The 25,321-nt window shown below is 52.3% G+C and overlaps 2 protein-coding genes across 5 annotated transcripts in view; one reads left to right on the plus strand and one right to left on the minus strand.

The window, feature by feature from the left end:
* Nucleotides 1–4,452, plus strand: part of AP3D1 (adaptor related protein complex 3 subunit delta 1) — a 71,687-nt gene extending 67,235 nt beyond the window's left edge. For all 3 annotated transcript variants that reach the window (XM_044999005.1, XM_044999006.1, XM_044999007.1), the window contains 4 exons: nucleotides 505–590; nucleotides 1,090–1,211; nucleotides 1,908–1,987; nucleotides 2,727–4,452. In XM_044999005.1, coding sequence (XP_044854940.1) covers nucleotides 505–590; nucleotides 1,090–1,211; nucleotides 1,908–1,987; nucleotides 2,727–2,822 — 384 coding nt within the window. In that variant the 3' untranslated portion in view covers nucleotides 2,823–4,452. The remainder of the gene's footprint in view (nucleotides 1–504; nucleotides 591–1,089; nucleotides 1,212–1,907; nucleotides 1,988–2,726) is intronic.
* A 550-nt stretch (nucleotides 4,453–5,002) lies between these two features.
* Nucleotides 5,003–24,840, minus strand: IZUMO4 (IZUMO family member 4). 2 transcript variants are annotated; one of them, XM_044999009.1, is made up of 12 exons: nucleotides 24,643–24,840; nucleotides 20,131–20,167; nucleotides 14,255–14,335; nucleotides 11,494–11,565; nucleotides 10,546–10,572; nucleotides 10,100–10,175; nucleotides 9,766–9,813; nucleotides 8,681–8,695; nucleotides 7,894–7,941; nucleotides 7,073–7,090; nucleotides 6,361–6,383; nucleotides 5,003–5,178 (listed from the first exon to the last, which is right to left on the minus strand). In XM_044999009.1, exons 1-12 carry the CDS (start codon nucleotides 24,838–24,840, stop codon nucleotides 5,072–5,074), a joined length of 750 nt encoding a protein of 249 aa, XP_044854944.1. In that variant the 3' UTR covers nucleotides 5,003–5,071. The 2 variants fall into 2 exon arrangements, with proteins under 2 accessions (XP_044854944.1, XP_044854945.1); XM_044999010.1 differs by lacking the exon at nucleotides 7,894–7,941.
* Nucleotides 24,841–25,321: the final 481 nt, after the last annotated feature.

The following is a 25,321-nucleotide window of genomic DNA, read 5'->3' on the forward strand; positions in this document are numbered from 1 at the left end:
CGGCCGACTCCGAGAGAGCCATCGTTGTGGTTTCAATTTTTATAAGCTTTGTTGCAAATCTGCCCTTTCCTAGGATGGGGAACAGGAAATGTTCGTTTGCTTCTCAGGCTGTTTCCCAAATTGTGAAACTGAATCACAGTGTGATAGGCCAAATTCAGTCTGTTCAATCTTTATTTCAGCAGGACGTGGAGTTTAAACCTTGGTCAGATCCGTCTGGTTCACTGTGTTTAAACTGTCCTTTAACCCTTCTACGTGCATAGACGACAAATCCAAACTCATCTCTCTTAATACGCTGAGTGGCCCAAAGTCAAATTCCCTAATTGTGGCAGTAACTCCACCCCTCAGTCCCCGGCTAGCCCTTCAGGCGTGAGCCTTAATGGGATGCTTAACCTGAGAGTCAGTCAGTGAAATCTCATCCATGCCTCTGTGTGGTAGGTTGGGGTAGGCACCCTCTCTCGCTGCCTCCGGGCTTCCCTTCATCTCCTTTCCTTTCACCTGTTGCAGAATGATGAAGGTTCAACCCATGAAAAACTAGATTTCAAATTGCACTTCAGTTGCGCTTCATACTTGATCACAACGCCTTGCTATAGGTAAGTGCCACCCAAGGGGGCTCTAACATCCCCTCTGCACCTCGCGGCATTGGCACCCACGTGAAGCTTTGGTTGTGGGCCGGCTTTGCAGATGCGCAGCATGTTCCTGACTTTCCCAGCCAGTGGTTGCTTCTATTTGTAGTTTTTCTGTTCTGAGGAAAATGTAACCTTCTCCTTACTTAAAACATATGTCCTCCCATCCCCCTTTACCCCGACACAGCATGAATCGTGGTGTGTGATGGGCTAGCAAACGTAGATCGCTGAATAAGCAGCGTATTTTTCTCCTCCTCCCTGTTTCAGAGATCATAGGGATACCCTGAGACAGCTGGAGGCTAGATCCCAGTTCCACTCCTAAATCGGAGTCTCCTGCTAGATCGTAATTGTATATGAGCTGCTGCACGATTAGACTCATTAAAGCCACATGGTGCTGTCACGAAAGAGCTTAGCACGGGCTTGTAGCCTAAGTGTGTACCATGATCCCTCCTTCATGTTTTTGCAGTGATGCTTTCGCCAAGCTGCTGGAGTCGGGGGATCTGCACATGAGCTCTATAAAAGTAGATGGAATTAGCATTTCTTTCCAACATCTACTAGCAAAGATTTGTTTTTATCATCATTTTTCAGGTGAGTTCCTAACACAGAACCTGCTGCAGGGTTTCTTGTTCTGAAATTACTACGCAAGGGACGAGCTTGGCCAAGGGAAGGTAGATGCTCTTAAGCTCTAGATCATTGATTCAAACTCAGTCCAGGTGAAGCCAGTTTAGAGGAAGGAATCTTGGCCCAGTGTTAGTAGACGGGTGTCCCTGCCCCAAAAGGAACTAATTAAAGCCTGAACCATTTGTCCAGTTCAGTGAGCCAGTGCTGCTGGCTCTGTGGAGAGAATACTTCAGCCTCCAGTGCTGTCAATCACCAGCACTACATTTAATTGGAATGGGAAGAATTTAGCGTTATATCTTGGAGTAATTGCAAATTCTAAATGACTAGACTAAAGTGGAATGTCTTCACCACATCCTGGTGCCCAGCAGTTCTTCACCAAAGCTGCTTGGCTTTAAGGTGGCCAGTGTTTGTTAGGCTAAATTAACAGCTTTTGGATAAATATGCTCTTTGCTGCAAGAAGGTCAGTTTTGTGAAGTCAACGTCATCATTAAACTTGATATGCCAAAATAACCCAAAAATGTGAACAAGCACATTGTCATCCAACCACCTTAACTCATGGGGCAGGTTGCTGTCAGCGGGATGGTCCCAGACTGCGGCTGTATTTACTCTTTTAGGAGAAGGTAGAAAAACTTGTTAAATAAAAATGACTGCTTTCTTCTGTAGTTGTGGAACGAGTTGACTCTTGTGCATCAATGTACAGTCGTTCTATCCAAGGTCATCATGTCTGCCTACTGGTAAAAAAGGTGAGTGCTCCATAAGATTCGGCAATGGCGCAGTCAGGTGGAAACTAGCTTATCTGGGAGCCTTTTTACGGTTTTAAGGCAAAGGTGGAAATATTCCCAGGTCATAAAACTCTTACAGGGTGGGATTCAGGGTGGCTTCATTCAGCCAGCACAGCTGCTTGGGAGTGACCCTGGTGAGCCCCCTCTGCCTGGGCTGACATGGACAAACCTCTGTTCGTGCTGTCCTGTGACTGAACGAACAGGGGCCAGTGCCATTGTGCAGGGCACATCCTATCACCAGAGGCGAATTAAAGTTTCCTGAGGCCCTGCGCCAGAGCAAGTGGGGGGGCCCCCACCCCTTCTGCCTGCGGCTCCGCCCCCATTCCAGCCCATTCCACCCAAGGCCCCCTCATTCTGCATCCCTGCAACCCCTTTGCTCCTTTCTCCTCCTGTCTCTCTTCTCCTCTCCCCTCCCCTGCTTTCCCTGTCCCGTGGCTTCCGATGGGGTCTGGGGGCGCTAGGGATTCCCACGCCTGGCGCTGCTGCCGCAGAGCGGGGTCGAGGCACGGGGGCTTCCCCAGCAACCAGGGCACCCCAGTTGGCCAAGGCCCCTGGGCACAGGCCCCATTGGCTCAGTGGCTAATCCGCCACTGCCTATCACCCTCCCAAAGAACAGACCTAGGGCCTGCCTTGGCTCCACTGGGAGTAGAATTGTGCCCTTACTAAAGAAGGGACTGACTGACTGACTCTTTTTTTAAAGGGAGAGAATTCAGTATCCGTTGACGGAAAATGTAATGATCCCACCCTGCTGAGCAACTTGCTGGATGAGATGAAAGAGACATTATCAAAGTGCTGAATAGTCTTTATAAATATTGCAACTACAAGAGATGCACTTAACGAAGTGTAAGACAAACAGATCCAAGTGTTACGTTTCTCCCTCGTACGCATGTACTATCCTGGGGCACGTGCTTTTCAGTTAACTCCACCATTGTTTGCAGTTTAGACATTTTAAGGCTGTATGTTACCCTTTTTTATTTGGAATCTTTTTACCAACTGTGATGTTAACCCTTTCCAGCCCAGTGAGATCCTGACATGTTTGGGGGGTTATTTATTCAGCAGTTCCCAGCAATCCAATACACCCTGCCTCCCATATGGAGCAGAACGTTCTCCGTAGCATTGTTAACGTAGAAGGTTGCCTTGGCCCTTGTCAATGGAATATGTCTGCTTTAGTAGGTGTATATTTTTAGCAGAGGCTGGTGTTGAACTTGAAGGCAGCCACCTCCTACTCTTAAGCTCACTTGGTCCCGAGTATCAACCTCCTTGATATCTTAAGAGCTAATCAGTAGGCACCTGGTAAGAGTTTGGGACACTCCTGGGTTTCTGCTTATGGTAGCTGCCTAGGGCCTTACCTTCTGTTAATGACAGCTAAAACATGGGCTGAGAAGTGTTGACTCCTTAGTCCTCTCTGCTCCTGCTCATCCCCAAAACAAGGCCTATTAAACATCTCCCCATAAGTGATCTCTGCTGACGTGCTTTGTAAAGTCCACTGAAATTTCACATTCCTGAAAAGTTAGAATGTAGCAAAGAAACTGGAAATCCAAAGGTTTTTTTGTTCCGGTTTTTTATTTTGTTTATAATGTGGCTCACCAGATGAGGTTGACCAGTAGCAGCTTGGAGAAATTGTCACCTTAAAATACCTCCTGCTCCAAAACGTTTGTCCCTGTATTATCAGTGTTGAGAAGTGATCATGTGTTTAGTTGGTCCCTGGAGCATTGTGCTGGCCCTGCTTTCAGGAAGGTAGATTCGGACATAGCCAGGTGCCAGCAGCCAAGGTATAATTGGGGCCATGCGGGAGGGAATGGAGAACACTACACACTTGTGTTTGTAATTCTGTGCTGTTGAGAGTTCACCTGGAATCACTGACTGGAAAGGGAGTTTTCTGTACAAATGAGGACCATGCTCTTAACTGGCATCACTTTCCAGAATCTCTCATTTGTAACTTCCTTGTGCTGTTCTATTTCCAGCAGACTTGGACTGCACTAAACGGTTATTACTTTGAGCTGTGGGTAAAGAACTGTCAATTGCTACTACCAAAAGGGCCCCGGTGGAGGAGATAGACATGGACAATGTCTGCACTTACGTTTTTGGCAACTTCCCCCCTCCAACAGATGTCAGTATTGCACAGCAGACTGATGATAACCCTACAGACTGGGGACAAAGGGTGAGATCAGAACTCGATCCCGATCTGACCTTTTGTTAGACACATTGTGCCTCTTTACACTCTTCCCCTGTTAGGGCGTTTTCTGAAGGCTCTGCTGTGGTTTTATTGCTAGGACCAGCATGGTCTGCTGTCTGATTGCACTTGTGTACTGCCGGAATCCTTTCGCAGCAGGCTCCTGTGCTGGTGAAGTGCTCTGGTTTAGTAACGACGCTCAACCTCCCTTGGTTAGCCAGTTTGTGTATTAGAAACTGAACATATTACAATTGTCTTAAAGGATGATAATGTTCCTTAATTAGTGGGGGTGGGGGAATTAAAACATTCATGGATGAAAACTGTCACTTTAGCATGTAGAGTCTTCTCTTGAAGAATCCTGTGCAGTGATTCTAGACCTTTGAAACTGTCTGATGTGTTATATTAAAGAATTTATTTGCTATCAACATTCCCTTACGAAGAAAGACCACAAGCTGCTGTAACAATTTTGTGTCAAGATGATCTAATAAAATTTCAAAACAAAAGTTAATTTTGATTTTTGTAATACCTTTCTAGTCTTACAGCCTTTTATTAAGATTGGTAGATGAGGTTTTTATAAACCATTTTCAAGAGATCATTTTAGCTGTCACTGAAATTGCAGCCAGTTCTGGGGTGGAATACAGCAGCTCATTAATGCAACTGAAGTGGCAGGGAAACTTTTATGCAGGCATTCGGGTAAAAAATTATTTCCTGCTGTCCAGTGGCTTGATGCATTTTGATTAAATCACCTTTGAGTTGCGTGTGTCAAACGTGATGATGTATAGAAGTATAACATAGCACTCCACTGATAGTTTCTAATGTTTAATTTCCCTTACACCTAATACGTTCTAAGTATTCATTTAAAAAATCGCAGCTCAGCAGTCTATCAGTGTGGTGGGGGGGATTCTGTATTTGTGCCATCCAGTAGTCTTCCTGTTCATAAGTGTGTTGTGCCAAGTCTCAGACATGCTGGCCTTTATCCCTTGGAGGCAGAAGAAACAAAAACCCATCAGTGCTTGGACTGGTCTGAAAAGCACAGCTAGGCCCATGTGATGAATGGAACTAGTGCAGTCTCTTTGAGTACCCAGGAAAGGAGGTGGCAGTGGAGGAAACATCATTTTGAAGCAAAGGGCTGCAGCCCGCTATCTGCAATGAAACTCAAGCTGGGAGAAAGATGGCCTGTTTACAGATGCTCCAGCTGGGAGCAAGGAAAAGCTGCTCTCAGATGGTTGGAGCCTTCATAACCACAGTGCAGAAAGGCTTGTTTATCTTTACTGTGGCTTCAGTTTTGAGGGCAGAGAAAACAGAACTCTGTTCCAACATGCCATAGGGCAGCAGGGAAGGGTTTGACCTAGTCTTGACTCAAGAAAAACTGCCATTTAATAAAACAGCCACAATTAACAGGTGAGGTGCATTGGCAGCGCTCGGGGGGGGGGGGGGGGGAAGCATGGAGCAGGCCTGCCCTGGCATCAGTCCCATGGTTAGAGGAGCACTGCTGCCCCCTCTTGTGCATTTGCAGCTAAGGGCAAATGGAAACCATGCGGAAGCAGAACATGAGTGTAGCTGGTGTGAGGATTATGACTTTTGCTAACCACTCTGCATTTTAAATCCAGTTTCTGCCTTTCAGACTCGGATACCTGCTGGCTCCAGCTCCACGTACTGGGTAGTTTTAATTCGCTTTTCCCTTAGGAAATACCCTCTGTCCCCTCTTCTACTCGTTTTTAGACTTCAACTCCTAAGGCCCCACAAACAATGGCAAAACACATACAAACCGTTACCTTCCAGGATGCTGAACAAGGGACCCCAGTCATCGTCCTTGTCCCCCGAATATCTGCAAACTGCATCTTCCACTGCTCTGCAGGTCAATAACCTCCAGCAGTACTGCAGATTGGAGAGCCCTTCCTGCGGTGTCTACACTAGTGATTCTGCTAAACATGTATCACCAAGCCACCCCCCATCTAGGGCCAACAGAGCTGGCTCTGGCTCCATCTCATCTATCCCTGGTGAGCAGGTCCACACCTGGTTCGAATGCTGGCAAACGCCAGCTCCTGTCTCTAGCAGTGCTGCTGTTGGCCAGAGACCAGGAGGAAAAAGTCAGCTGGAGCCGCAGCCCCAGCTAGCCCCCAGCCCCTAAAGCTGTAAGAAATCCTCTTTGCAAACTTACTTTTAAAGTTTAGCATTGCTGGGCTGTAGGGAAGGGAGAATAAAACATTCAAGATGAATAATTTTCTCGTAACAAATGAAATCCTGCAGGGGCTGAAAGGGGCACGTGCTCGCTCTCAGTGGAAGGAAATGCGCTAAACAGTCCCTATTTAAAAGCAACAACCCTTCAATTTGTGAAGATTTTCTGCCTCCTTAAATCTAGAGGGCCGTGACTGGTCTCAGCAGGAAGCACTCGGGCCAAGCCTGTAGCTTTGGCCACAATGCGAAGCCGGGGCTCCTACAGCGTGGGCAGTAGTGCCGCCCAGTGGCCAAGAGCTGCGTTTACCTAAACCGTGCTCTGCTTGCCCGTCCTGGGACTGGGGTGCCGTGTTCACTACACTAGGGGCTACACTCGGGGGGGGAGGGAAATCTGAATTCAGTGGGGCTGCATATAGTTCTCTGGCTTCACCATGCCACCTCAATACTAAAGTGGGCTTGTCTGTTCTCAGGGGTATTAAAAGTTGCATGAAACTGTAAACCCCCCCCCCCCATTGCTTCCAAAGGTGGTTGCAATGTGCTGCTGAGGGCAGGAGGGAAATGATAATCTAGCTCTTATATAGCCCCATCCCCCAGAAAAGGTTCCCCTCAACACTGAGGCTCTTTTGCTGAAAGAGCAGGAGGCTGGCTACAGTTTATGCTCAAATTAACAAGTCCCCTTCCTGGTGCCTGCTTACCTGGTGGATGTGCAATTGCTGAAAGACAAAGATGCTTATTAGAGAGCTGGGTGGTAGCTGAGCACGGCTGTCAAAAACCAACCCCTGCCCCCAATCCTCTGAGCCAGAAAGCTAGCTTGCTTTGGCCAGACTAGGATAGAGGCTAGTTATCCTGGGATTACAGATCAGTATGGTAGAGCCCATTGACCCCAGACAAGGTCAGAGGCCCATCATGCTGCACAGCGAGAGACAGTCCCTGCCCTGAAGAGCTGACAGTCTAAACAGACCCTGGGTGGAAGGCGGAACAGTCCCAGAGAGAAGTCACTTGCCCCAGCTGTCTCAGTGGCAGAGCTGGGAATCGCAGCCAGTGGCCTACCCTCTGGAGCATACTGCTTCTGCACTGACCAGCCGTACACCGCACAGTCAGAATATGAATTAAGAAGCGGAGCAGTCACTGTAGGATTGAAAGGCCTGGTCCTAATCCTACTTCCCAAAGCAATGGGAGGTGACTGACAAAGCAGTGCATGGGGAATATAGCTGCCCTATGCCTAGTAGTGGCAGTAACAGCTCATTTCTCATCCATAGGTGTTTAAAGGGCTGAGCCCAGGAGACAACGCTTAGCAGCCTGAGGGATCAGTCCTCTTCTAAGGAACTGGGTGTATCTCAGTGCTGGAGGAGCGCTCAGCAGCCAAGGCCTGGCATGGGCCTGGAGCGCTTCATGGGATGGGATTCGTGGCAGCTGGCTCCCTAGGCTGTGAGAAAGGAATCTCTGCCCTTCAGGGAGGCCATTTGAAGGACTGGGTCCCTGAAGCCCCAACAACTGGAGCCAAACAGACACTCACAGGAAGCCTGGGATCCTTCTCAAGGCAACTAGCCACCTTGCTGATTGCCTGAGGAGAAAACCTGAGATTAGAGGGCCTTCAGTTCAGAGGAAAGCATACCGCATTCAGCACGCTGCAAGGCCCCTACCAGGTCACCTCTCCCCCCACCCTGCACTGCCACAGGAAGGGTTGGAAGAGGGGTTGCAGCTCCCCATCCAGGCTCAGAGGGTTGAGTCCCCAAATGGGGGAGTTTCTCCTTCACTTGTGCAGAGCCTGCCGTCCTGTTCAGAGCACTGCACTGTCAGCCTTGGTGCCGGCAGCCCTGAGTTAACGGCAGGTTGTTCCACCAGCTGACACTGATCAGTGCAGGTAGAGACCTGCTACTACCTCCACTGGGCCTAAGGCCCAGCTCCTCAGAGCTGGTTAGGCCCGACTCCCACTGATTTCTGAGCCAGGGAGATGTGATCCACCGGAGGAGAGAACTGAACCAGGTCTTCAAAGCTCTAGGCTCACGCCCTGACCGCCAGGCTAGGCCCAATTCAGCTCTCACGTATCCTGGTGTACCCCTGATTTATAACGGTCAGTGAAAGGAGAATCTGACCCCAAGGTAGCAGCCCTTCCCCCTGCTGCAGCCCAGATGCCTTCAGTTTCCCATTAGAAACCATCAGCCCAGGGGTCAGAGAATGGGCTGCAGCATTTCACGTCCCTGTTTCCCTACAGGGAGTGGAAAATATTAGCGGTAGATAGAAAATATCTGCTACTGGTCCTGGAGTCTTTCCAACTGGTAAGGGAAAAATGCCCCACTTACTGGTATATTTTGTTTCTGAAAAAGAAGAAACACACAGTGAAATAGGAATGTCAGGGATTCCCCCAGCAGTTGAACGGTGGGTTCTCCCCTCGCCCTCGCTCTGGGACTCAACCTTATAGACAGGGTCTGAGCCGGCCCAGCATGGTGCCCGAGTGAGCACAGCGTGAAAGGGCTGGGCGGGAGGCAGTACACAGACAACCCACTACTGCACTGATGGCTGCCAAGTCAGGCCTCCAGATCAGCCAGTGGAGTTCCACTAGAATAACCCCCGGAGAGCAGAGCTCTGAACCTGGGCAAAGGTTTCCAGCAGCACATGTTAAACTAACCCTGGCATTCTGGTGCTAGAGAAGAGGAAATCCAGAGCCTACCACGCCAGTGCTACCTCCTACAGTAACAGGGACAGAAGCTCGGCGCTTTCCTAGGCATGGTGCTTTCAACATCTTTCCTCCCCTGCAAAAGTATCTGAACAGGGCTGCTGCCTCCCCGCTCCCATCTCAGAGCCACACGGGGTTTTATGGTAACAACAACATTCTGTTTAGGGGCCCATCATTTTCTCCCTGTCCTCAAGCCATCAGTGCATGGCTCTGCTTTCCTGGCGCGAGGGCAGCTGAGCAGCCCAGAGCTACATCGCTGCAGGCCGTGCAGATGCTGCGAGCAGAAACCAGAACAGCATCCCCACCCGCCTCGACGCCTGCCCTGTTAGATGAGGGTCAAAGTAACTCTTAAATCTGGGTCCGCTCCCACCCCGGTGCATTTCCCCCAAACTGCTGCCCCCTGCTGGTTAGGGTTTTCATTCACCACCACTCGCACTCTTTCAAGCAGGAGTGGATGTTTTTCTAAACGATCTACTCTAGTTCAAACAGGTCCCATTCAAGTTACTCATGGGAGTAAGGGTTCCGGGAGCAGAGCCTTGTACTGTATTTGGAAAGCTCATTAAAAACCCTGTGTAATGAACTAAAAACCTAAACCAACACCATCCACAAGGCCTTGTCTTCACTAGGAAGATGTTTTTAACCTCTTTCTCCTAGTGTAGACATGGCCTTAGGGACAGATCCTGGAAAGCCGAACACTGAGCTGACACTTACATGTAATCAAAAAGGCCTTTCAAGGCTGCTTCCCATTCTTCTGATGACCTGTTGAAGAAAGGGAAGGTTTGAACACACCTGTGGATAGGTAGATGGTTAGAGGGGTGGGGTAAGGACTTTTTTTTAGGTGTTTCTCTTATAGTGGGGCTACCTGGTTAATCAACAGCCCTGTTAATAATCTAGTCTCTTTAAAGAAGACATATTTCCTCTGCCCTCTCTTAGGCAGTTACCAACGTTCCTGGGTACAGCCCAGCCACAGGGCTCAGCCGGAGCTGATGGGCAGTTCTCTCTCACACACACACACGCGCGCTCCATATAAAGATGTGCTCCCTACTCGCAGTTATATCCAAAGCAAGCTGGTCTGGAGACGTTACAATTCATGCAGGAGACAGCGTCATATCTAAAGATTCCTGTAACATACAAGAGTGACACTGACTGTGTGGGGAAGTCGCCTGTTAGACATATCAGCAGTAACTTCTGGTCGCTGCTGGAACAGTGGAGATTATAGGTCTGAGGTGAAATCCCAGCCCCCCCCCCATGAAGTCCATGGGAGTTCTGCCATTAACTTTAATGGGACCGGCAGTGATTTGGGCGGATTCACTGTCATGCTTTTTGTTTAGATGAGGGGGGTCTCAAAACAGGGACTGAAAGAGGGGTCTGGGATCACGCCCACTCTGCTCTCCCCACATGGCTAACTGGAAGGGGGGCTGCAAGGTGGAAAGAGCTGAGAACCACAGAGCTAAATCATTAACAAGGAACCCCGCAACCCCCCTGACTTACCACAGTGACGTTCACACTCCAGTCTGCCTAGGGAACACAGGGAGAGTTCATTAGGATTAAAGAGCCCTTGTTTCAACTGCTCACCATTAACAACAGGCACTAAAGACACTATCGACTGTTCTTATCTGGCCCTCAGACAGCAGCACCTGAGTGCCTCACGCTCTTTGCTATATCCTTCCCCCCTCCCACCCCTGTGTGGAGCAGTGCTACTGTCCCTGTTACACAGAAGGGAAACTGAGGCACAGAGGCTAAGGAACTTCTCCAAGGTCACAAAGGAAGTTTGTGGCAGAGCAGAGAATTGAACCTGGGTCTCCGAAGTCCCCAGTTAGTGCTCTAACCACTGGGCACTGCTTCCTCAGTGCTCTCTGGTGTGAAAACTAGGACCTGCTACTCTGCCCGTGATCTTACTTATCCCCTCCCCTCAAGCACTGTAACACCCTCATTTTCCCTGGAGTCTCAGTTCTCATGGTGTCAGGCAGGCAGTTCAAAGCGCAGCTCTGCTTCCCCTTAGCCCTACCGCGAAGCTGGAGACCATCCCTGACCTACTCAGAAATCTCCCCTCAATGGCCCAGGATGAGAGCTCCTTTCTAGGCCCCAGGATCTTCTGCAGACTTGCTGAGTCCCGTCCTGCCCTGACAGCTCCTCCGTCCCCAGCCCACTCGGCGATTCACCTGCCATCCTGCCCCTTCCCCACCGTGCTCCAGGAGCTCCTGCTCTGAAATTGCCCTCACTGTCTGATAAAACCCCTCCCTTCCCCCGACAGCCTCGTGTCAACACTCAGCAGCCCTTTGACCCCAGCCCCCTCCCTTCACAACACTCGTGAACCCTACAGTTTCCCCGTGTTCACCTTTGCACTCTTTGCCACTCCCTCTTTACCGCAGCTACAGGTGCTACCACCAGAGGCCAAAGCGGAGGGTGTGGCATGCAGAGGAAAGGGAAAAGGCTCACTTTCAGTGATAGCTCTCTGTAGCAGCTGGAGCTGGTTCTGAAACACGGCCTGCAGGCGTTGAGGGAGAATACCTGAAAAAAAGAGAGAGATGTAAGTTGTTTGGGGCAGGGGCCGTTATTTACTTTGTATGGCACCTAATGCAGTAGGGCTCTGACCTGCTTAGCAGGCAGGTGCTGCCACAACATACGTGTTAAATCATACGTGGGGCACTACCAAATTCATGGCCACGAAAAACGCGTCACGGACTGTGAAATCTGATCTCCCCCCGTGAAAGCTGATCTTTCGTGTGCTTTTACCTTACACCAGGGGTCCCCAACGCGGTGCCCGTGGGCCCACGTCCTGGCCGGCGGTTGAGCATCTGCCAAAATTCGGCAGCATTTCAGCAGCGATGCCTCTGGATGACGCCGCTTGCCACTGACAAGCGATGTCATCCAGAGGCGTCGCCGCCGAATTTCGGCGGCATTTTGGCGGATGCTCGACCGCCGCCACGGTCCTTCGTCTGGCGCCCGCCAGACGAAAAGGTTGGGGACCACTGCCCTACACTATACATATTTCACGGGGGAGACCGTTTCTCAAATTGGGGGTCCCAAAAGGGAGTTGCAGGGGGATCGTAAGGTTATTCCAGGGAGGTTGAGTTATTGCCACTCTTACTTCTGCGCTGCCCTCAGAGCTGGGCGGCCAGAGAGTGGAGACTGTTGGCTGGGTGCCCAGCTCTGAAGGCAGCACCCTGCCAGCAGCAGGGCAAAAGTAAGGGTAGCAGTACCACAGGCCCCCCCCCCCACAATAGCCTTGTGACCCCTCCAACTCCTTTTTGAGTCAGGACCCCGACATTTACACCACCGTGAGATTTCAGATTTAAATCACTGAAATCATGACACTGACCATTTTTAAAATCCTATGACCATGACATTGACCAAAATGGACTGTGAATTTGGTAGGGTCCTAATCGTAAATTAGAGCTCCAGTGGCTCACATATTCCTGGCTATAATTCAACTTCATTCCTGAATCAATACAGCCGACTCTAGCTGACTTTATTTCCCCTTAGTGATTCTGCCAGCTTTTTAGAGGTAATCAGAAAGCACCTCTAGACAACAAGGGAGCACTCAGCTGAGTCTCGGGCCGTCATTTAAACAGATAACGTCTGTAACTCCCGACATGCACGTCAACATCGGGACACGAGAAATATTACTGAATGAAAGTGGGCCTAAGAAATTTGGATCCTCTCCCCAAAAGCACAGGCTTTAACTGGAATTCGCAGTGCTACAGACTAGGTTTGCTTCTGTCAGATCATATGGGGAAAAATATTCGTAAATTAGCACCCGATTCTGCAAACATTCATGCATATGCTTAACTTTATGCCCATTCACTTCAAGGAGATTACTCATGTGCTTAGAAGTTGAGTGCATACATGGTGGCAGAATCAGGGCCACATTCCCCGTCCATCCAGATCCTAACCCAAGTCCCTTGCATTTCTGCTACGCTTGTATCCTTGTCCCCTGAAAAAAAGCTGTGTCCTTCTCAGGGATGCTTACAAAGCTCGTGAAACAATGACAATGTTGGCAGAAATTTGCTTTGTTTTGTTTCAATTAATCTGTGGCTTTTAGTGATCCTGTTAGGTGAGAGAACAAAAGTGACCAATATTGTCCTATTGTTTCCTTGTGCTCCCCCATCTGTCTGCCTGTCAGCTCTTAGGGGCAGGGCTGGCTTTTCATTCTGCATTTATACAGCCCCTAGCACGCTGGGCTCAGGCCCATGAGTGTGGCATCTACATGCTACCACACTACAATAATAATAATACAAATAGAACTTCACTGCAGGCTACTCTATAATTTACGGTAAATTACAATAATAATGTATTGTATCTCCAGTAATCCCGGTATGGCAAATGTTTCTGCCTTGCCTTGGATCTGTATTAAAGGTGGCCTGCACAAACTGGGTTTGTGGCTCTTTATGATGATGATGGGCAGCTTGAAAGTTTTAAAAATAAAAAAGGGAGGAAATCCTGCTTCCTCTTAACATTGGAAATGAAAGTTTTGTCATCTTGTTTTCCTAGAAGACTGTACAGATGTCTGGGGGACCAAGCTATGATACCAGAAATCATACAGAAGTGAAACCTGATGAATTAGCGGGGGAGTGATTTTTATTCAGAGGGTTTAAAACTTGTATTTTGTTGTTGCTAAAACCTTTTTAAGGAATCTCTTGAGAAATAACTGGAGAAAAGGTGTCTTAAAGCTCCCACCATGCATCACCAATACCTAGTCCCATGAGTCTTCTAGCAAAACCAGGGAAGACCGGATGTAGCATTCCTGATCTTTCCAGGGTGAAAAACCACACTTTTTTTTTTTTTTTGATAAACACTGTCTGGCTGTCTGGACACCATCAATAAAAAATGGCATAAAACCATTTTTTTCATCCATTAAGCCTCACACTGAAATGATCCTCATTCGAGTTATAACACTAATGGTTATATCTGGTCAACAAAAAGGCACCCGTGAAATTAAATACAGAACATGGCCCTGATCCCATGAGGTCTGTGGGAGTTTTGTATTCAACACCTCCCAAGATCAAGCCCCAACATCTATTTTTTTCCATTTTAATATATTTTCTCCTATTTATTTTCCATCCAGCTGCTGATAGTCATCACCACGTCCTGACTTAACGGCTTAACTTAACTCCACTTCTTCACTAGGCAACAGACATCCCAGATCACCAACCCTTCTGTACGACGCATCCCCCTTTTCGCAAGTCAACTAACTTACCTGGTTGGTACGTTTTTCCATTCAACAGGATGTCAAGTTTTTCGTACACTTTGGCTGCAATTTCATGCAGCTTATCCAGAGCTGGGAATGTAGAACAGAGAAAAGGAACGCCTTGAGGTCACTAGAAATACTGAGCACTGAGGCCTGATCAGTGAAATTTCTGTTCAAAGTGACCGTGGTGCAGGCTACAGAATCTAGAAACATTGTTTAAAAGCTCTTCATCTGAAACCCATTTAAATGCTGCGTTTGGGGCTTATGTGATTTGAACAGCCTTGTGTGAGTTCTCTGTACTGGAATCAGTTTCACTTCAAAACTACAGACAAACCCTTCACTTTTCCAGCACCGTCAATCCCAAGTATTCAAAAAATCTGGAGTGAGGAACCTGAAAATCATGAGTTTTTTTAAAATAATACATTTGCAGGTTTTTTTTATTTGCCTTATTTTGTGAGCCTTTAGGGTACCTCCCGAACACATTTATACAACCACGAGGGGTAGGAACATACTTTCAAAAAAACACCAAAAGGGAAAGCTGAGATTCTTCCATATTCACATGACTCCAGGAGCTGATGCTTTGAGCAAGAACAGCAAATATCATGGCAGCTGGTAATACTGTTTTGATGAACATGGCATTGGCTGAATTAAAGATAACTAAGCCAGTCAGAATGCAAATGAAATGCCGAACACAGAGACCATTACAGAAATAAGGACAGGTGATCAGGAATATTTTCATAGAATGACCACCTCTGTCTTATAAAATGTGGATTTACTTTGCCGTGTATTTTTAACATGGCTCATTTTCACCTGGGAGATTATTTAGCAGCAGGAGGCCTTTATCTGGCTGTGGCATCACCATATTGTATCAATATCATCTCTTATTTTAATGAAGATTCTAAAAAATAAGCAACCTTTTCTGATGCCAAAGAAATGAAAATGACATTGGAGCGGTCCCTGGGAAGTAATGTTAAAAACTCAATTTAAAATAGAAATGCTCTGAATGCTACAATTCGTCAAGCTCAGAACCATTAAACAGATTCCAAACTTTTAGTAAACTAGTCTCTCTTTGCAGAGCCAGGTAAAATTTCCACATGTAACTATTCCTGTTGGATCTGTGCTAATGAAGGGCAGGCACAATCCAAGGCTAAGGGGCAAGGTAAAACAGAAACAATCTTTTCTCTCAAGAGATGTTCATCTGCTCCTTGAACTAACTTCCAAGGTGCCAGTAGTTGGAATAGGAAAGACTAACACGCATGATGGCAAATGAACTGAATAGGGCCTAGGGAGGAAGGGAAATGAGATTAAAATGACATAAACATACATCAAAATGTAGAAGTGCAAACCACAGGCCCTGATTGTCTTGTTCATACTGTGCAGTGGAAAATTACAGCCCCAAGAGTGATGGGCTCAGATCCTCAAAGGCAGTAGTTGTCAACCAGGGGTACTCACACCCCTGGGGGTACACACAGCTCTTCCAGGGGGTCCATCACCCCATCTAGATATTTGCTACTAGCACTAGCCGAGCCAGCACAAACTAAAATTTCATGAGGACAATGACTTGTTTATACTGCTCTATGGACTATACATTGGATGCAAGTACAATAGTTATATTCCAATTGATTTATTTTATAATTATATGGCAAAAATGAGACCAGAAACAATTTCTCAGTAATAGCATCCTGTGGCACTTGTGTATTTCTGTGTCTGATTTTGTAAGCAAGTCGTGCTGAAGTGAGGTGAAACTTGGGGGTACACAAGACAAATGAGACTCCTGAAAGGGGGACAGTCATCTGGGAAGGCTGAGAGCCGCTGTTCAAAGGTATGTAGACTTCTAACTTCCATTACATCAATAGAAGCTAGGAACCTAAATACCTTTGAGGATCTGGGCCATGGAGCTTACATTTCACAGTGCTTGGACTGGGACTGTACCCTGCGTTTTCCTTATCATAGCTTCACGTGATGGCTACTCATCCTACCCTTCCATACACCTCGTATAACACAGGTTATCTCCAAATAGCATAAATTCCTGCTAGATCTCACTAGTTTGGAGTACATTTTAAGGTCAGGATTTGTAAGTATTCCAGTCATGTAAGAAGGGGTTTTGTCACGTTTCAATGAGACATTTAAAATCCCACTCGGTTTGTTTAAAAATCTCCTTCATTTAAAGTCCTAGCAGCAGAACTTCGGAAGTTCACATCCCATATCAAATGTTGACATGGTTTTGCACAACCTCAACTGTCAGTTCAGTTTTGGGGTTTGGTTTTTTATTTCTTCCTAAGGGACAGATACTGATCTTTTCCCATCCAGGATCTTTCAAAAGAGACAAGTTCTTTTTTAGAAAGTGTGGCCTGTTGAGTAGATTGCAGGCCATGCACAGCCCACCAGAACATTTCATAAGGCCCGCAGCCTGCTTCAACACAATACGCTAACGGCTAATTCACTAGTGTTTTGTCATCATTTAGTTTATACAAATGTGTAAATAGACAATACTGTGCATAGAAACAATCTATCTAAATACATACTGAACAAGCTGAACTTAAAATATAAATCAATACAGATGACTTTAAATCTTATTAATACACCTCTACCCCGATATAATGCTGTCCTCGGGAGCCAAAAAAATCTTACTGTGTTATAGGTGAAACCGCGTTATATCGAACTTGCTTTGATCCGCTGGAGTGCACAGCCCTGCTCCCCCGGAGCGCTGCTTTACCGCGTTATATCCAAATTTGTGTTATATCGGGTCGCGTTATATCAGGGTAGAGGTGTATATGTAGAATGTTTGACCCACCCAAGGCTGTGCTTAGGTTCATGTGGTCCTCCTGTGTAATAAGGCTGCCCATCACTGGAGTACATTGTTCGACTGGGACTTAAGAGACCTGGATTCAATTCCTAGTTCACCCCCTTTTTAGCAGCTGTATCACATTGGTTATTCTCATTCAATTTGTGATCCATTATAACCCCCAGATCCCTTTCAGCAGTACTACCACCTAGCCAGTTATTCTCCATTTTGTAGTTGTGCATTCGATTTTTCCTTCCTATTTATTACTTCACAATTGTCCTTACTGAATTTCATCTTGTTGAGTTCCGACCAATTCTCCAATTTGTCAGGCTCGTTTTGAATTCTAATCCTGCCCTCCCAAGTTCTAGGAACCCTCCCATCTTGGTGTCACCCACAAATTTTAGAAGCATCTTCTCCACTCCATTATTCAAATCATTAATGAAAATACCGAATAGTACTGGACCAAGGACACACTTGTGGGACCCCACTAGCTACGTCCCTCCAGTTTGATCACTACTCTTTGAGCACGATTATTCAACCAGCTGTGCACCCACTTTATAGCAATTTAATCTAGAGTGCTAGACAACATTTCACTTATGAGAATATCACTTGGGGCTGTGTCAAAAGCCTTACTAAAATCAAGATATACTGAATAATGTAAGGATTATAGGATTATCCTCCCCCGTGTTGCCATCTGGCATGAGATTTTGTCTTTTTCTTAAAGCCCCAGCTTCTCGAGTCCTGGGATAGGAACAGAATCACAGCTTCTTTCTTCTTTCTTCTCATTTTTTTTAAAAGTACGTTTCTAGCCTTTCTGGTTGGGGAGAAAAATCTTGAAAACGTGACTCCCCCAATGGGAAATAAAAAGAACCTAACTAGCATTTATTATTATTCTTCAAAAAAACCCTCAATTTGTATGCCAATCTCAGAATTCAGACCCCCGAAATTATAATAGGGGTTGGCAATACTGTGCCCCTATGCAGTCAGATGGGGCTACTCACCAATGGGAGGCGAGAGGCTGAGCAGTTGCCTATGGGAGATGTCCATAGGTTCTGTAACTAGGGGTGCTGGGGGTGCAGCAGCACCCCCAGCTTGAAGTGGTTTCCATTATATACAGGGTTTACAGTTTGGTTCAATGAATTTCAGCACCCCCGCTATTCAAATTGTTCCAGCCCCCCTGGAGGTATCTAGAGGGTCTCTTTCCCCTCTATAGCAGTGGTTTTCAAACTTTTTTTCTCATGACCCAGTTGAAGAAAACGGTTGATGCCCGTGACCCAACAAAGCTGGGGATGAGGGGTTTGGGGTGTGGGAAGGGCGCAAGGCTGGGGCAAAGGGTTGGGGTGCAGGGGTGAGGGCTGCAGGGTGGGGATGGGAATGAGGGGTTCAGGGTGTGGGAGGGGGCTCTGGGCTGGGGCAGGGGGTTGGGGTGCATGAGGGGGTCAGGGCTCTGGGTGCAGGCTCTGGGGTGGGGCTGGGGATGAGGGGTTTGGGGTGCAGGAGGAGGCTCTGGGTTTGGGGGGACTCAGGGCTGTCTGTCCTGGCACTGCAGACCATGCTGCACCCCAGAAGCGGCCAGCAGCAAGTTCAGCTCCTCGGCGGAGGGAGCACAAGCGGCTTCGCAGGGCTCTCATCCGCAGGCACCGTCCCTCCCAGCTCCTGGCCAATGGGAGTGCAGAGCTCGGGGCAGGGGCAGCACACAAAGCCCTGTGGCCCCCCTGCCCAGGAGCCGGACCTGCTGCTGGCCGCTTCCGGGGCGCAGCGCGGTGTCAGAACAGGTAGGAACTAGCCTGCCTTAGCCAGGCAGCATCGCCAACGTTACTTTTAACAGCCCGGTCGGCGGCGCTGACCAGAGCTGCCGCGACCCAGTGCCTTCCATTCTGCGACCCAGTACTGGGTCGCGACCCACAGTTTGAAAACCACTGCTCTAGAGGATCTGAGAGGCTATTGATCTCAGTGCATAAAGCCAAGTGCCCACAGGAGGTTCCTATCTTGAGAGACTAGGCATGGGGCTTTTCTCACTGAAGGCCTAGGAGGGAAGGATGGTGCCCAGTAGACCCTCGCTTTCTCAGGGCGCCCAGAGGGCTTGCCAGGGCTCTCCCTTCTGGGAGGGGCTGTGCTTAGGGGTGTCACTCCTGCATCCCAGAGTGGCTGAGAGGAACCTCCTCTCTCGGGGAGCCCAAAGGGTGGGAAGATGGGGGAGGGCTCCTGGGGAGGCTCTCCCGCAATCAATCAGGGATTTGGGAGGAGGGCAGCCTGAGGGGCAGAGTGGGGGGATTGTGCCGGGGGGTGTCACCCAGGGGGTGTCACTGGGAGGCAGGGAGTGGGGTGTCCTGGGGTCACTCGGGGAACCGGGGGAGGGTCTGGAGGGGAGCAGGATGGGCAGGGCCAGGGGGAGGGGGTGTCTGGGGTGTGTGTGTCCAGGGGTCACTTGGGGTGTCCTGGCATCACTTGGGGACTCAGGGGGTGTCACAAGCTCGACCCAGGGGCAGCGGCGGTCGGGGGGGGGGGGTGTCCCGGGGTCACTCGGGAATCCGGGGGTGCTGCAGGCTCGAGCCAGGGGCGGCGGCAGAGGGTCCTGGGGGGGGTGTCCCGGTGTCACTCGGGGAACCCGGGGGTGTCGCAAACTCGACCCAGGGGCGGCGCAGTCGGGGGTACCGGGGGGGGGGGGTGTCCCGGGGTCACTCGGGGACCCGGGGGTGTCGCAGGCTCGACCCAGGGGCGGCGGCGGAGGGTCCCGGGGGGTGTCGAGGGGTCACTCGGGGTGTCCCGGGGGGTGTCGCAGGCTCGACCCAGGGGCGGCGGCGGAGGGTCCCGGGGGGGGGGTGTCCCGGGGTCACTCGGGGTGTCCCGGGGGGTGTCGCAGGCTCGACCCAGGGGCGGCGGCGGTCGGGGGGTCCCGGGGGGTGTCCCGGGGTCACTCGGGGTGTCCCGGGGGGTGTCGCAGGCTCGACCCAGGGGCGGCGGCGGAGGGTCCCGAGGGGGGTGTCCCGGGGTCACTCGGGGTGTCCCGGGGGGTGTCGCAGGCTCGACCCAGGGGCGGCGGCGGTCGGGGGGTCCCGGGGCGGAGGCCGGCGGCCGGGGCGGAGGCCGGGTCACTCACGGATCTCGGCGGGGATGCTGAGGCGCAGCCCCCGCACCCATAGGCGCCGACTTATATGGGGCTCTGGGGCTTTAGCCCCATGAATAAATCCCAAGCAGGGGCTCTGCCCCACCAATGTTTTTTCTCCCCTGCTTGGAGCGCCCCCCCCGCCGCTGCCGCCGCCGCCGCCAGGGCTGCCCAGAGCCCTTTAAATCCCAGCCGCCGCCGGGAATCAGAGGGCTCTGGGCTGCCTGCTGCAGCGGGAAGCCCAGAGCCCTCTGATTCCCGGCGGCGGCTGGGATTTAAAAGGCTCTGTGCTCCCCGCGGTTGCAGGCAGCCCAGAGCCCTTTAAATCCCAGCAGCGGCTGAGATTTAAAAAGGCTCTGGGCTCCCCGCGGTTGCAGGCAGCCCAGAGCCCTCTGATTCCCGGCGGCGGCTGGGATTTAAAAGGCTCTGGGCTGCCAGCTGCAGCGGGAAGCCCAGAGCCCTCTGATTCCCGGCTGCGGCGGGGCTTTAAAAGGCTCTGGGCTCCCCGCGGTTGCAGGCAGCCCAGAGCCCTTTAAATCCCAGCCGCGGCCGGGAATCAGAGGGCTCTGGGCTGCCTGCTGCAGCGGGAAGCCCAGAGCCCTCTGATTCCCGGCCGCGGCTGGTATTAAAAAGGCTGTGGGCGGCCCGCCGCGGCGGGGAGCCCAGAGCCCTCTGATTCCCGGCGGCGGCTGGGATTTAAAAGGCTCTGGGCTGCCCGCCGCAGCAGACAGCCCAGAGCCCTCTTATTCCCGGCGGCGGCTGAGATTTAAAGGGCTCTGGGCTGCCTGCAAACGCGGGGAGCCCAGAGCCTTTTAAATCCCAGCCGCAGCCGGGAATCAGAGGGCTCTGGGCTTCCCGCTGCGGCGGGGAGCCCAGAGCCCTTTAAATCCCAGCCGCGGCCGGGAATCAGAGGGCTATGGGCTGTCTGCTGCGGCGGGGAGCCCAGAGCCTTTTAAATCCCAGCCGCGGCCGGGAATCAGAGGGCTCTGGGCTTCCCGCTGCGGCGGGGAGCCCAGAGCCTTTTAAATCCCAGCCGCGGCCGGGAATCAGAGGGCTCTGGGCTTCCCGCTGCAGCAGCAGGCAGCCCAGAGCCCTCTGATTCCCGGCGGCGGCTGGGATTTAAAGGGCTCTGGGCTGCCTGCAACCACGGGGAGCCCAGAGCCTTTTAAATCCGAGCCGCGGCCGGGGCTCAGAGGGCGCGGGGCGTCCCGCAGCCGCAGGCAGCCCAGAGTCCTCTGATTCCCGGCCGCGGCTGGGATTTAAAGGGCTCTGGGCTGCCTGCAACCGCGGGGAGCGCAGAGCCTTTTAAATCCCAGCCGCGGCTGGGCTTTTAAGGGCTCTGGGCTGCCTGCAAACGCGGGGAGCCCAGAGCCTTTTAAATCCCAGCCGCGGCGGGGCTTTAAAGGGCGCTGGGCTGCCTGCAAAAGCGGGGAGCCCAGAGCCTTTTAAATCCCAGCCGCGGCTGGGATTTAAAGGGCTCTGGGCTGCCTGCAAACGCGGGGAGCCCAGAGCCTTTTAAATCCCAGCCGCAGCCGGGAATCAGAGGGCTCTGGGCTGTCTGCTGCGGCGGGCAGCCCAGAGCCTTTTAAATCCCAGCCGCGGCGGGGTATCTGAGGGCTCTGGGCTGCCTGCTGCGGCGGGGAGCCCAGAGCCCTCTGATTCCCGGCCGCGGCTGGGATTTTAAAAGCTCTGTGCTCCCCGCGGGTGCAGGCAGCCCAGAGCCCTTTAAATCCCAGCCGCGGCTGAGATTTAAAGGGCTCTGGGCTCCCCGCCGCAGCGGGCAGCGCAGAGCCCTCTGATTCCCGGCCGCGGCTGGGATTTAAAGGGCTCTGGGCTGCCTGCAACCGCGGGGAGCGCAGAACCTTTTAAATCCCAGCCGCGGCCGGGAATCAGAGGGCTCTGGGCTGCCTGCAAACGCGGGGAGCCCAGAGCCTTTTAAATCCAGCCGCGGCCGGAATCAGAGGGCTCTGGGCTCCCCGCCGCAGCAGGCAGCCCAGAGCCCTGTGATTCCCGGCGGCGGCTGGGATTTAAAGGGCTCTGGGCTGCCTGCAACCACGGGGAGCCCAGAGCCTTTTAAATCCGAGCCGCGGCCGGGAATCAGAGGGCTCTGGGCTTCCCGCTGCAGCAGGCAGCCCAGAGTCCTCTGATTCCCGGCCGCGGCTCGGATTTAATGGGCTCTGGGCTGCCTGCAAACGCGGGGAGCCCAGAGCCTTTTAAATCCCAGCCGCAGCCGGGAATCAGAGGGCTCTGGGCTTCCCGCTGCGGCGGGGAGCCCAGAGCCCTTTAAATCCCAGCCGCGGCCGGGAATCAGAGGGCTCTGGGCTGTCTGCTGCGGCGGGGAGCCCAGAGCCTTTTAAATCCCAGCCGCGGCCGGGAATCAGAGGGCTCTGGGCTCCCCGCCGCAGCGGGCAGCGCAGAGCCCTCTGATTCCGGCCGCGGCTGGGATTTAAAGGGCTCTGGGCTGCCTGCAACCGCGGGGAGCGCAGAGCCTTTTAAATCCCAGCCGCGGCTGGGATTTAAAGGGCTCTGGGCTGCCTGCAAACGCGGGGAGCCCAGAGCCTTTTAAATCCCAGCCGCAGCCGGGAATCAGAGGGCTCTGGGCTTCCCGCTGCGGCGGGGAGCCCAGAGCCCTTTAAATCCAGCCGCGGCCGGGAATCAGAGGGCTCTGGGCTGTCTGCCGCGGCGGGCAGCCCAGAGCCTTTTAAATCCCAGCCGCGGCCGGGAATCAGAGGGCTCTGGGCTGCCTGCTGCGGCGGGGAGCCCAGAGCCCTCTGATTCCCGGCCGCGGCTGGGATTTTAAAAGCTCTGTGCTCCCCGCGGGTGCAGGCAGCCCAGAGCCCTTTAAATCCCAGCCGCGGCTGAGATTTAAAGGGCTCTGGGCTCCCCGCCGCAGCGGGCAGCGCAGAGCCCTCTGATTCCCGGCTGCGGCTGGGATTTAAAAGGGTCTCAGCTCCCCCCGGTTGCAGGCAGCCCAGAGCCCTTTAAATCCCTGCCGCGGCTGAGTTTTTAAGGGCTGCGGGCTCCCCGCGGTTGCAGGCAGCCCAGAGCCCTTTGAATCCCAGCCTCTGTCCGCTGATTGCCCCCTCCCCAGACCCCTGCCCCAACTGCCCCCCAGAACCTCCACCCCCTATCTAAGCCCCACTGGTCCTTGTTCCCCAATTACCCCCTCCCGAGACCCCTGCCCCTAACTGCCCCTTGGGACCTCAGCCCCTATCTAAGCCTCCCTTCTCCTTGTCCCCAACTGCCCCCTCCTGAGACCCCACCCAACTTCCCCCCCCCCAGGACCGCACCCCCTACCTGTCCCCTGATAAACCTCTTAGACTCCCATGCCTATCCAATTGCTGCCTGTCCCCTGACTGCCCCTTCGAACCTCTGCCCCATCCAACTGCCCCCCGGAACTCCCTACCTCTTCTCCAACCCCCAAACTGCTTACTGTGCCACTCAGACCAGCGTATCTGGCTCCATGCAGCTCCAGACAGTTGCTGCCATGCTCCCCCATGGAGCCCACAGCCCTCTCCCACCCCCAGCACCTGCCTTCCAGATTTGAACACCTCAAAATTCAGGAGTGCTCAAGCTCGGTTTGGGCAGCTTTTACTTCATTTCTCCCAAATCAGTTTCCCCTGCAAGGTGCCAACTGAAGGTGTTGGAGAACAGAGAGATCAGGTGGCCTCCTAATGCCTGGAAAAGAGACAAAGGCCAGAGGAGGGAGTGTCAGTGCCTGTGCGGACTTCTGGGAAGTGCACGGTGTGGAAGGGGATGCTGTGATGCTTTGGAACATCTCCATACAAAGCCAGTCAGGACTCTGGGGGAGCCTCCTCTCTCGGAGCATACTGTCTCCAGGGCAAGAAGCTTACACCTTCCTGGGTCTGACCTCGGAGCATTCAGCATGCCCTTCCACGTCATGCACTTTCCAAAGTGAGTCTGCCCAGGCTGGTCCTGGGGCAACCAGAGGTCGCTGCACCCCAACTCTGCAGTCAGATGTGACTCTCAGCCAGACAGTAAAACAGAAGGTTTATTAGATGACGGGAACACAGTTTAAACAGAGCTTGTTGGTACAGAAAACAGAACCCCTCTGTCAGGTCCATCTTGGGGGGTGGGGAGCCCAGAACCAAGTTCTGGGTCTCTCCCAATTTCCCCAGCCAGCTCCAAACTGACACTCCCTCCTCTGGCCTCTGTATCTCTTCTGGACAAGGAGGCCACCTGATCTCTTTGTCCCCAACACCTTCAGTTGGCATCTTGCAGGGGAAACTGAGGCACCCACACAGTATTCAGAGAAAATATTAAGAACATTCCCACTTCATCACAACAGATGCAACAAAATATAATACCGTATATTGAAGTAGGCAAGTGCTGCTTCTGACTTTCCACTTTTAATTGACCCTTGTAATCTTGTGGCGCTGACGCGTTGTAGCTTCATTTTATATCGGCTTACAGGGCGGGAGCGGGGGGGCACCACCATTTTGGGCCCCACCAAAAATTATACAAACCTGCCGCCTATGCCCGCACCGTGTCCCCGGCCCAGCCCCGCAGCAGCCGCCCCGCGGCCGGCACGTCCCCGAGCCCCCAGGACTTGCGGCTGAGGCGGGGCCGGTAGGCGGCGAAGCGGGCGGCGAAGGCGGGGTCGCACTGCAGGCAGCCCCGGGCCGCGCCCAGCGCCAGCGCCGCCGCCAGCCACAGGCCGAGCAGCCGCCGGGCCGCCCCCATCGCAGCCCGGCCGCGTTCCAGCCCCGGGGGGCGTCACAGAGAGCGGGGAACCCGCGGGGGGGCCAGGCCGGACACTGATGGGGGGCTCTGGGGGCCGGCAGGGGGTAACTGGGGGGCTAGGGGGTGCCTGGGGGTTGGTTTGGGGGAGAGGGGGTAACCAAGGGGACAGGGGGTGGTTTGGGGAGAGGGTGGTAACCTTGGGCGCTAAGGGGTGGTTTGGGGGCGAGGGGGTGCCAGGGGGTTGGTTTTGGGGGAGGGGGTAACCAAGGGGACAGGGGGTGGTTTGGGGGTGAGGGTGGTAACTAGGGGGCTAGGGGTGGTTTGGGGGGAGAGGGGGGTTAGGGGGAGCCAGGGGGTTGGTTTTGGGGAGAGGGGGTAACCAAGGGGACAGGGGGTGGTTTGGGGGTGAGGGTGGTAACTAGGGGGCTAGGGGTGGTTTGGGGGAGAGGGGGGTTAGGGGGAGCCAAGGGGTTGGTTTTGG

Source organism: Mauremys mutica, chromosome 24 (assembly GCF_020497125.1).
Source record: "Mauremys mutica isolate MM-2020 ecotype Southern chromosome 24, ASM2049712v1, whole genome shotgun sequence".
Classification (NCBI taxonomy): domain Eukaryota; kingdom Metazoa; phylum Chordata; order Testudines; family Geoemydidae; genus Mauremys; species Mauremys mutica.

Excerpts from the sequence above, each read along its gene's own strand:
- IZUMO4 (XM_044999009.1), bottom strand. The coding sequence starts at position 24,840 with ATGGGGGCGGCCCGGCGGCTGCTCGGCCTGTGGCTGGCGGCGGCGCTG. Across the intron at positions 20,168-24,642 it reads GGGGCTGGGCCGGGGACACG|GTGCGGGGGCTGCGCCTCAG; the intron begins GTGCGGGCATAG and ends CGGCGCCTATGG. Across the intron at positions 10,573-11,493 it reads ACAGAGAGCTATCACTGAAA|GCAGACTGGAGTGTGAACGT; the intron begins GTGAGCCTTTTC and ends TGTGTTCCCTAG.